The sequence below is a fragment of the Cavia porcellus genome, unplaced genomic scaffold (assembly GCF_034190915.1).
Source record: "Cavia porcellus strain 051 isolate PalLab524CR breed Dunkin Hartley unplaced genomic scaffold, mCavPor4.1 scaffold_31, whole genome shotgun sequence".
Classification (NCBI taxonomy): Eukaryota; Metazoa; Chordata; class Mammalia; order Rodentia; family Caviidae; genus Cavia; species Cavia porcellus.
In genome coordinates, this window is record NW_026947514.1 from 1268342 (window position 1) to 1280701 (window position 12360).

Below are 12360 nucleotides of genomic sequence, written 5' to 3' on the forward strand. Positions count from 1 at the left end.
AATTCATGGTGATCCTCCTGCCTCAGCTTCCTGAGTACTAGGAATGTATTCCAACTCACCTAACAATAAGAGGAAAATACTTTATAGAATAAATACAAAGCAAAGTAAAATTAAAACACCATTAATATAACAGTGGACTCAGACAAGATCATCAGTGAGTGTTAAAAAATACCAGAAGAAGAATAGCTGGGCGTGGTAGCTCATGCCTATAATTCTAACACTCGGGAGGCTAAGGCAGAAGAATTGTTGCAAGTTCAAGACCAGCCTGGGCTACAAAGTGAGCCCAAAGCCAGCCTGAACTGCATAGTGACCCTGTCCACACACACACACACACACACAGAGGCAACATCACAGACACCACTACTTTTAAGACTCAGAAAGCTTTCTGGAACTCAAGCAAGATAAATAAAAGGTATCCACACTACTCTCTGCAGTGAGACTGCAGAACATCCAAGACAAAGAATCTAACTGCAAGTCAGCCAGACTAAAAAGACAGATTTACCCAGAATGGGCAATAAAACCAAAGGGTTACTTTTCACTGCAATAATAGAAGCCAGAGGGTTATGGGGAAATATCATCAAGACATAGAAAGAGCAATAAAAATAGGTGTACTCTGCTGTCTCATAGTAAGTCACAGCTCAATTCTGTTATTAAGTAAAATTAGACAAAGGAACTATAAGGAGAGGAGTACATAGCAACTTAGAACTGTATACAGGTTGGGGATCTCTACCCTGAAAACCTGAAATGCCCCAAAATCCAAAATTCTGCTACCAGTATTGAAAACTTTGGATTCTGGAGCATTTCAGATTTGGAGCTTTCACATTAGGGATGCTCAGCCAGAAAATCTATGCAAATATTTCAAAATCTAAGGAACTCCAAAATCTGAAATACTTATTCCAAGCATTTCAGATAGGATGTTTAACTCATATCTAATAAAACTAAATTTTAAAAATCAGGGAAATGAATATGTTAAATAGCAAGATTAAGTGAATTCACAATGTCAAAACATACTTCAAAGCATTGTGCTGTGTATGTAAATACTTGTTATTATTTCAGTCACTTTAAAAATATTTTAAGACTGAGCAAGACAAAGAAAATTCTAGCTATATAAACAGTGAAAACACTTTCCAACAGACTCTTCAAACAATAAAAGGGATCCAAGAAAGGAAGCCTAAGTTTCACACCTAGGGACTAATTTGGGGGCGTATGGCTGGCCTATAAGGCGGCAGCCACCGCAGCAAGCTAGTCCTGTTGCCAGAAAGAGGTGGAATCTACATGTTCATTGTCTGTTGTCTCGAAATGTAAGTACTACTAAGAAGCTGCAGTAAAGTTAGCACATAAAGTTTCAATAATAGATTTGTAATGGTTTTAAAATTATATAGATTCCAGCTACCACTTACAACCTAAAACTATCCTTCTAAAGAAAAAATATGTCCCAGGTTTCAAAGAACCAGCTCAAGAAATCAATGCCTCAACTACTATAAAAGAGGCCTGTTGAGCATCAGGAACATATCATGCTACTACAAATAAAAACAAAGGCAGCCAGGTGTGGTGGCTCTTGCCTGTAATCCCAGCACTGAGGAGGCTGAGGCAAGAGGATCGTTGACAGTTTGAGACCAGCCTAGGCTACAAAGTGAGCTCAAAGCCAGCTTGAACTGCATAGCGAGACCCTGTCTCAAAAAGGCAAAAAAAAAAAAAAAAAATTCGTTACTACAAATAAAAACAAAAACAGGCTTCTGAGAGTTTTTACTAATGTGACAGCTACTTCCATGGTACAGGTCTAACTTTTAACCCTAAAACTGCACTCAGCATGATAGACTTTAAGTAGGAATTTCCAGTAAAACACTTGCAAAATACTAGTTTGGCTTTCAAATACATATACTAAAAAGGTATCTGCAGTTACAGTTTCACACTGTGGAAAACACTGACAAGCTTCAAGTGAGTGACAAGGACCTCAAGTCATGTACACACTGAAGCACAGACAGAGTGCCTCTTACCCACTCTCCTTCACCTCCAAGTCATCAAACATCTGGATGAGGGAGACAGCAACTTCATAGATGCCCTTCGTTATCGCTGGCTCCTCCAGGAGACAGGGAGAGAGCTGAAAGCAGAAAAAAAAAGGTGGAACACCAAACCAGGGTCACAGAAGAAATGCAATGCTGGATGGGTGACTCTCCCCTTTGGTATAATGCTCTAACAAATATTCCAAGCAAAACACCACTTGCAGCCAATGCTTGACCAGTAGCTATGTGGAACATGGCTCAGGCACCTAAAAAATACAGTGCTGTCCTCAGCAGCCACCTTTCCCTGTCCCTGCAGCAGGGTGAGAGCAGAGCCCAAACAGAGATGCCATGTTTGGCAAGACACCTCAAGGCATAGGGTCAGCTGCACCCAAGGTCGGGAGAGGAGGAGGTTTGGCTGGACAGTCCGTGCCTGTCTGCTCGGTGCCAGCCTTGCAGTCTAAACATCCCTACATGTGGGGAGGGCCAGGAAAGATAGGACCACATCTCCGTCATCATGCTGTCAGAAACAGCCACGTGGTGAGGACATGGTCTTCCCAGGCTTAGATCACTGGACGACTTTTAATTGTGAATTCAAACAAAGCCAAAGCAGGCCCAGGTGGCTTAAAATCTACCTCAATGCCTCTGCAGAATACTGGGCATCGAGCACAGATGGCCATGGCCTCGGCAGGCAGAAGCAACCACCAGCATCCACAGCTTTCCAAGAGCCTGGCAGCAGCTGAGTGCATGTCTACAATGTCCTCGGGTGGGCAGAAACCATCATCTGCACAGGCAGCAGTCATGAGTGCATCTCTGCAATGCCCTCCAAGCAGCCACCCCAAAATCCCACAAAATCCAGCCACAACCTTTCTGAATTTTTCCAAGAGTAAAAAGGGCTGTTTGGCTAGGCGTGGTGGGACACACCTGTAATCCCAGCACTCTGGAGGCTGAGGTAGGAGGATCCTTGAGAGCTCAAAACCAGCCTGGGCTATAACGTGAGTTCAAGGTCAGCCTGAACTATATAGTGAGAACCCGTCTCAAAAGAAGAAAAAAAAAAAAAAGAGCTGATTGTTGAACAAGTTACCGCTGGCCTGGAACCACATGTGGTTCAAACAGATCTAATCACACGTACCAGTCTTCTTACTAATAACATCAATGAAAAACATCTAACAACCCTTTTCTCATTAATACTATAACTCTGGTGATACAAGCATGCCAGGTTCACTTTGTTTATTAATCACTTTTTAAAAAATGGCTGATACATTCCTGATATACAAACCCCATCTTAAATAGTTCCACTTTACCAAATGACCACAATTTACCATACCACAACTGCATAAAAAGAAGGAAAAGGTGCATGTCCCACAAGCCCCAACCCACAGACAAGCTGTGCAAAACGTATATCACAAGAACTCCACTGAGTTCTAGAGCTCAAGACTAGAGAGGACCCTTAAAACACCCCAACAGGGGGGCGCATGCAGGAGGTAAGACAGCAGGCCTTTCAGGAAGTGGGAAAAGAAATGATGCCAGGTACAACCAGTGTCCAGGTGAAGTGGATGAGTTCCTAAAGATAAGAAGGAGCCCCTGTCAGGCAAGCATCAGGGCTGAGCCTCAGGGTGGAGGGGTGTGGACCCAAACAACACACAAACAGGGGCCTGTAGGACGCTCTACTTCTGGACCTGGCTGTGCCTCAGTTTCACTCACCTGCATGCTGACTTTCTATGTACCTTTCTGCAACACCAACTCTGCACAATAAACTAATTATTTACTGCAAGTGTGTATGGATGAAAATAAAAGATGAGAGAACATGGAAAGAAAAAAGCCAGAACCAGCCCCAAAACATGCAGGAGAGCATCAGTGACCAGCAGTATCAGACATCAGAGAGGCCAAGGAAGCCGAGGGCAGAGGCCCGCTGAGAACCACGGGTGACGAGAAGCAGATATCACGATCCACAAGAAGTCTGGCAAAGCATGCAGAGACTCTTCAGGATCCAAGAAGTGTGCTTTTGAAGATGAAAGAGACTCAGTTATATTTAAATGTGGACAACAAAGGATAAGCAAAGGAGATGATATTAAGGTAGAAGAGGGTGCACATGGATGGGTCAAGATCCCTTGGAAGAAGGGATGAGAGATAAAGGTGAGCAGAAAGGCTGTGTTCCACACCACAAGATGCCTCTCCCTTGCAGCTCGCACAGAGTGGGAAGCAGCGTGATGGCAGGAGGAAAAACATTCAACTGGGACCTGGACAAGGGTGCTCTGACTTCGAAAACCACGTACAGAATCTCTACAGAACGCCATTTGATAAGCTTAAGAATAATACATAGGGACTGGAAGTGCAGCTCCGTGTAGAGTACATGCTGAGTGAGGAGAAGGCTCTAGGTCTGCATATATACATGGTGCTCAGTCTTTCATATTCATCCACTCAAATAGTTACTCTGTGCCTCTCAGGGACCACAGACAGGATGTTTCACAGGTAATGCTAAATCCGGGTGCTCTCTAGCCTGCTAAACATACTCATCATAAGCCACAGAGTCCCTGCCTGCCTAGAAGCCAGTCTGTCCTAACCACAGGGGCTCAGACAGCAAAAGCCCAGGTCTGACCCACTCCTCGGCATGTCCACAAGGAATCGTCTGAATACTTGTGAGCTCTGACATACAAAACTAAACAAGAATTAATTAAACTTTAGCCTGTTGAAGGAAGACTAGTAAACCATCATCTCACACATGATCGGGAAAACCAAATGTCATAAATCAGTACTCCCTCCTGCCCAACCTAACAGTCACTAAACTTGGTGACTGTTTCTAAAGAACAGTGTGGAAAGAAAAGCAAAAGTAACATTACCCTGGAAAAACCTGGCAAACACAACCTTAGCCAGCACCTCAAGGTTAAAACTGCCCTCAATAAACCATGGTAACAGTGACAAAAATGGTACTTTATCCTGTGGTCTCCAGTCTAACCAAGAGAAAAACAAACACAAGTCAGATTCCAATAGAGGCGCACCCTGTGTAACACCTGATCAGGAGACAGTCAAGGTCATCAAAAAGGGAACAAAGCCTGAGAAGCTGGTACAGCCTAGAGGTGACTGATTGACTGATTGATTTGGTACTGTTACAGGCAGCTGAGTTAAACAGAAATATTGCAATCAGTCAAGACAGAGCTAGGCCCTCAAAGGAGCCAGTGCAAAAGACCACGTATCTTGCAACACTTGCAGGAGACAGACACTTCCTGCTGTGGACCAGATCACAAGACAAAAGACAAATCAAATGCACTCGCATATCCCTAAGGATAAGCATTAGGAATTAGTTCTGTATCACCCTAAGGAAGCCAGGAGTCACCATCCCAACTCCCTACAGGAAGTCACTTCTCTTTATGCATGCCTGCTTGCTACATGACTCAATTCCCCATTTGTCCCCAATTTAATCAATTTTACCTAAGCAATTAATCTCTGTTCCACCTTATGCCCACCTTGTGAGTTCCAGTGCTTTCCCCACCTTAGACCTGCTTCATTTTGTGGCTTTTGCTCTATGAAATTCCCTAAAAAAGACAGTCTTTGGCAACTTACTTGGAACCCTCTTCTGTCGCACTCTCTCAGACAGAAGTTTTCTTTCAATAAATATATTGTGCTCTCAACCTCTGTTGTTCCTAAAATTCATTCTTCAGTTTTAGAGAACATGAACTTGTATTGGACATCTAGTAGGTTGGGAGTTTCTTTCTCCTACATCTGTACTGGAAATCAAACTCAGGACCTTGCACTTGCCAGGCAGGTTCTTTGCCACTAAACTATAGCCCCAGCCCTGAGGAGAGGTTTTTGTTTTGTTTTGTTGTCTTTTTCCTTTTTATCGGTACTGGGGATCGAACTCACGACTGCCTGCTTGCAAGGCAGGCGCTTGTGCCGCTGAGCTAAATACCCAGCCCCAGAGGAGAGTTTTTTAAAGTGTTACAAGTAAAAGATTATAATAGGTAAATGAGTGTTTACATAAAATTCTTTCCGTTTTTCTATTCTTTTGATGGAATAATTTAAAAATTAGAAGAAAAGAAGTACAACATTTAATAACTATCACTGGTCTGCCTCTGACCTGATTTGCTTTGAAAATCTGTATTTGTAAGTCAGGTAAAACCTCCACTGTAGAAGAAGGCACCTGTGGTGGTGGATGCCAGGAATGCAACCCAAAACCTTGCACATGTCAGATAAGGTTCTCCACTAAGCTGTACCCTTTGGGCCCCACTGCCAGCTGCTGTCCCATCTTGTCTCTGTCAGGGTTGGGGCTGGAGCTGGGGTTGGGGCTGGGTTGCTTTTGTTTGCAGTAGTGGAACTGAACCCAGGGCCTTCACAGTGAGCTTCTTCCTCAGACCTTTTTAATTCATACTCTGAGACAGAGCCTAAGTCACTGAATTGTCCGAGCTGGACTCAAACCTCCAATCCTTCTGCTCAGCCTCTCAGAGTGCAACATCCACCAACATTATAAATACATGCATTCTTTGACCCAGCAATTCTCCTTCCAGGAATGCATGTTCTAGAAGACACAGCGTAGGGGGCTCACAGGGTTCTCACAGGGGTTGGGGAGATTATTCCCCAGGGAACACTTAGCAACCTCTAGAAACACTTTTAGTTATCATAATGGAGAAGAGTGTAAGACGTTAACTGCATCCAGTGGGTAGAGCCAGGAGTAAATGCCCTACAATGTGCAGCATGAGCTGCCACACAGAACACCAAGAATCCCAAGGCCCAGAAACTCTGACATACAAGACAGATGTTGATGCACATGCAATTATATGTGGGTAAAGTTATTCACTTTTAAAGACCAGAAATATCTGAGATTAAGAATGATATATTGGAAACAGAAAACAAAACAAAAAAGAATGGTATATTTGTCAGGTATGGTGACAAACGCCTGTAATTCAAGCACTCAGGGCAGAGGCAGGAGGATCACCATGAGTTCAAGGCGAGCCTGAACTACAAAGAGAGACCTGTCTCAAAACAAAAAAACACCAAAAAAATCATATATTCACATGAAGAAATGTTACGTATCTTTAAAAAGAAAATGAGGAAAACTACATACCAATATGAAGAGATACGGAAAATTAAATCAAAAAGCAAGGTAAACACAAAATGCTACCACATCAGAAAAAGAGAGAAACAGCATACTCATACTCTCTGCCCAGGGATAAAAATGTGTGCAAGGAATCATAAGAAGCTCAAAAAGCTGGGATTGGAAGTCCCATTTGTTCCAGCTATTCCACTTCTAGGCATATTCCCAGAAGAACTGAAAGCATCATGCCACAGTGATATATATGCACCCATGATTATAGCAGCACAATTTGTAATAGCCAGCTCTTGGGCACAACCTAAGTGTCCATCCACTGAGGAATGGATAAAAAAGATGTGGTATTTTTATACAATGGAATACTACTCAGCTATAACAAAGGATCACATTGAGTTATTTATAAATAAATGGGCACAGCTTGAGACCATACTCATAAGTGAAATAAATCAAACTCACATGTATAAATACCAAAGTTTTCCTAGTGTAAGAAATGATATGAATATATAACAGTATGTGGTAATCATGATTCCCCATTATATTGCTTTGAAGCCTTATAATGTTTTCATTCATTAATTGGAATGGTTTTATTCTGAGTTGTTTGATTTTATTGTCTGTGATGGTACGAACAGCTATTTTAAAGAAAACAAGATATCATAATAGCTAGTGCTGATTTAATATCATCTTGTTTTGCAGTCCCATCAAGCTTTTGTTCTTCTGTCTCCATCGGTCTTATCATGTTGTATCTTATTGGATTTTATTATATGTGATAATACAAACAAAAATTTTTATAGACAAGGAGGTAATATAGAAACCATTGTTCGTTTTCTGTTAGTTGGTTATAAATACTCTGTTATACTTTCATTCTCTTGAATGGTTTTAAACTGTCTTGATATGTTTGATGTTATAGTATAAGAAGTTATACTCAAATATTTGAAAGAAAGAAACACTATGGTAACTACTGTTATGTCAGGTTATCTTGTGGTGAAACACTATGTTGCTTAAATTGTTCTGTTCTGACCTGTGCTGTTGTGTGGTTATGTCCTCTTTTATCTCAATCTCCTTTTTATTTATTTATTTATTTATTTATTTATTTTCAATTAAGGGAAAAATAAATTTAAAAAATAGCAGGATATATTATAGTAACCATTTTGATTTCCTATTAACTTGATTTAAAGCCTTGTATTGCTCTCACCATCTTGTTTTGACTGATTTTACTCTATTCTGTTTTGCTTGATAGTATCAAGTTTGAGAGTATAGGCAACTACTTTGATGACAATAAGATTCACTATGATGCCCATTCTGGTTTGACTATTATCTTCTTTTGAAGTCCTGTAATTCCTCCAATGTTTCGGTTTTATTGGTTTTGTTCTTTACTGTTTTGTTCAATTTTATTATAACTGATGATATAGGCAATTCTTTTTAAGATAGCAAGAGGCATTATAGTAACCATTGTGGATCACCTTGTATTCTGTTTTTACATCATGTACTATGTCCATCCTTTTGATATGACTGACTCTGTTTTGTTTTGTCACATTTGGTTTTATTCTCTTCAAAAAAAAAGTAATAAGAACTGTGGGAGTAATAAAATCCAAAATGTGTAATTGTTATTGTAAAAAAGAGAGAAAAAGAAAGTGCTCTAAAAGATATAACTGCATGTATATTTAAGTAAGATAGACGACCATATTACTAAGTTTTTGTTGGATCATTGAACAGAACTGTTTGCAGTCTCACTGTTTGAATGTTCACTTTGAATGCTTTAATTTCGTAACTTGAACAACTATTTCTAAGATGACAATATGTAATCTATTAACTAATGATTTGTTTATTTTTTTGAAATTCTGTATTACGTGTACCCTTTTTCTGTTTTGTTTTTTTTTCTCTTTAAATAAAAATTTTTTTAAAAAAAGAAACTTAGGGGCTGGGGATTTAGCTCAGCAGCATAAGCACCTGCCTTGCAAACAGGCAGTCGTGAGTTCAATCCTTGGTACCGATAAAAACGAAAAAGACCAAAAAACAATTTTAAAAAAAAAGAAACTTAACATAAACAAACAAAAAAAAAGAACCTGCAACAGTTTGCTCTTGCTGGGCAGACAAAGGACAGAGGAGGTAGGACAAAGTGGCTCTCTGCTGCACTCTTCTCTTCTCTTACAGTGCCGAGTCAAACCTGGACCTTGCACCTGCTAAACAAGTCCTCTAGTACTAGGCTGGGCTCCAGCAAGGGCAAGAAGAAGAACTATCACACCCGCTTTGACCTTTTGACTTCTGAGACCTCTAAATGTGATACCCATAGAGCAATTGGAAAGCCACTGCAACTCTTCATATGTTCTGCCAATTCTTCACTGTCACAGTACAAATGTATGTATTGTGTTCATAGCTTATGACAACATACCCAGGAGTTCTTCTTTATTCCTCTCCATACCCTTTCCCTCCCATCTCTCCATTCTGACTTTAAGCCATAGATGGTAGTACACAGGTTTAGTCTGATGAAATACAAAATCCCACTCAATGTAACAAACAATGCATTCCAACATACCCCATTATGATAAATGTGCTCCAAGTCATTAAGATAGTACTCTTCAATCGAATGGGGCATGCCTTCCACTTCAAAAACATATGCAGGATTCATCTTGTTCTGAACAGGGACAGCAAAATAGTCTGCAAATTCTTTACAGTTGATGGTGGCTGACATCAAGACTACCTATCGAGAAGAGAGGCCAAACATACAGACGATGTCATGCACAATCACTGAAATGAAAGCACTTACAATCCCAGGCATATCTTCTGCATCATTCCTATGTATTTAGTAACTTTTCTAATTTCTAAATGAACTATCTGAATTAAGTTCATATGTTATACAATCTATTATAGTTTAGAGAATGATCAGAGATACCAACTTTTACAATTCTTCTTAAATTATTTTAGCAAATGAGAAAACCCATCCCTTGAAAACCTGTTATAACCATTTATCTAAAACAAATTTTTACACCAGTAAATGAATTTAAACAAATAAGCACTAGATAATGTGTTCTAGAAAAATGAGTAAACCAACAAAGACAAAAACAAGAGATCCAGAAAACCTTGACTGTACCCTAAGAAACCAGAGACGTCCCAAGCCAAGAGCTATGCAGCAGCCCTGGGGAGCCAGCCCAGAGCTCAGCAAGACCAGGCAGGCCCAGTAGTACTGACTGAAGTTTTTAGTTCTGCCAAAAAGAAAAACAACAATATAAAATCAACATACAAAAGCAGATAGTTTTTCTATACAATAATAACTAACCTGCCAAAAAAAATAAGCCACGGAAACAATTCCATTCACATTAGCTTCAAAAAATAAATTTCAAAAATACCTAGGAGTCAACCTAACCAAGAAAGCAAAAGACCTCTATAACAGAAATTAGAGACCACTGAAGAAAGAAACTAAGACTCCACAAAATGCACAGATTTCCCATGTGCTTGGGATAGGTAGAACTAATGTTATTAAAATGCTATCAAAAGTAATCTACAGAATCAGTGTGATTCCTATTAAAAATGTCAAGAGTATTCTCGCAGAACTTTAAAAGAAATCCTGAAGTTTACATTGAAACACAAAAGAGCCAGAATTGCCAAAGCAATCCTGAGTGGGAAAAAAATGCTGTAGGCATCACCATTTCTGATCTCAAATTATACTACAAAATCATAGTAACAAAAACAACATGGTATTGGCACAAAAGCTGACATACAATAAAATAAAACCAGACATGTAATAAAACAGAACAGAAGCACAGAAACAAACCCATGCACCTATAAGCCACTAGGTTTTTCACAAAAGACTCAAAAATATACACTGAAGACTGCCTCTTTAACAAACTGTACTAGGGATACTGGATATCCACGCACAGAAGACTCAAACGAGAGACCAATCTCTCACCCTGTACTAAAACCAAATCAAAATAAAGCAAAGACCTAAACATAAAACCAGAAATTTGGAGGAAAAATTGCTAGAGGGAAACAGTTGAAGCCATAAGCACAGCAAAGACTTCCTGAGTAAGACCCCAATAAAACAGGAAATAATACCAAAAAATCAACAGACTACTTCAAATTAAAAATCTTCTGCACAGCAAAGGAAACAATCAAGAGTAAAGAGATAACCTATAGAATTGGAGAAAAGTATTTCCAACCTACCCTTTTATTAATCTAGAGGATTAATGCCTGAAACATATAAAGAACACCAAAAAAATCTAATCAATAAGTGGACAAAAGAAGTGAACAGAGAATTCTCAAAATGATAAATATAAATGTCCAATAAAGAAGAACAAAATCATATCATTTGCAGGAAAATGGACAGAATTAGAGACCATCGCATGGAAAAAATAAACCAGGGTCAGAAAGTTAAATACTGCACATTTTCTCTTATATGAGCCATATATAAAGAAAGAAGCAGGCAGGGGAAATAGAAAACTAGGCAGACTTTTAGAGATGGGGATCAGGGCAGGAGGAGAATAACACGAATGAAAATAATCAAAATATGTTGCATGCATCTACCAATATACCTAAATCTCATTATTCTGTATTACTAAATAAAATCACACCCAGAAGAAAAAATAAAGCAAATATCAGATGGTGTCCCTAAGAAAGTCAGCCACAAATGCCAGGCACAGTCTCCACAGCACAGGAAACATGCTCACCAAAGTGCGGCATTACCAGGCACCTGTAGCCCCCAGGCTCACACACAGGGCACACTTACACAGCTCTCTCTGGCTGGCAGTCAACTACCTATTGCCTCCATGGTTAGAAACTTGTGCATGTAAATCCCTAGCCATCACCTAAAGGACAACAGGTCAACCACCATGGGGCTTTTGCTGAGCATGGCACACAAAGGCCAATGCCCGACTGATTTCTGTACTACTGGGCCTCCCCATGCAGCCTGGGCTCTCCTGCAGACAGAGGAGACTGTCCAAGATGTCCTAATACAGGGTTAGCCTAGGTTAAAGGAAGGCAAGTAGGGGCAAAGAGGGGCCTGGGCAGAGGAGCCCAGGGCAGACCTGAGGAGGCAGACGCATGAAAGCACCTGAGGCCCCTGGGTCTCTGTTTTTGCATCTAAATCCTCTAGTGGCAGCATTCTTGTAAAAACATTACAAAGCCATTTAGAACTTGCTTTTAATTACTTATCCCAAATACATGCACCATATAATAGCCCATATTTTGAACACGTGGCTTCATATTTATTTTTAATAAACCACAAACATTGGAACTGACAAACTACTTGATACTGCTTGTTGGCTAGGTGCTGCTAGGTGCTGCACTCTGCACCACAGTTTTCAAAGTGTGGAAGACTTCTTT

General features: G+C 40.1%; 1 protein-coding gene across 2 annotated transcripts in view; it reads right to left on the bottom strand.

Annotated features, from left to right (window-relative positions):
- The window catches only part of Tdrd9 (tudor domain containing 9), an 85463-nt gene that overhangs the window by 43829 nt on the left and 29274 nt on the right, over positions 1-12360 (bottom strand). For both annotated transcript variants that reach the window (XR_010044985.1, XM_023562078.2), the window contains exons 7-8: positions 9578-9742; positions 1998-2101 (exon numbers count right to left, since the gene is read on the bottom strand). Coding sequence is in view for 1 of the 2 variants with exons in the window: in XM_023562078.2 (XP_023417846.2) it covers positions 1998-2101; positions 9578-9742 (269 nt within the window). In the remaining variant the exon portion in view is untranslated. The remainder of the gene's footprint in view (positions 1-1997; positions 2102-9577; positions 9743-12360) is intronic.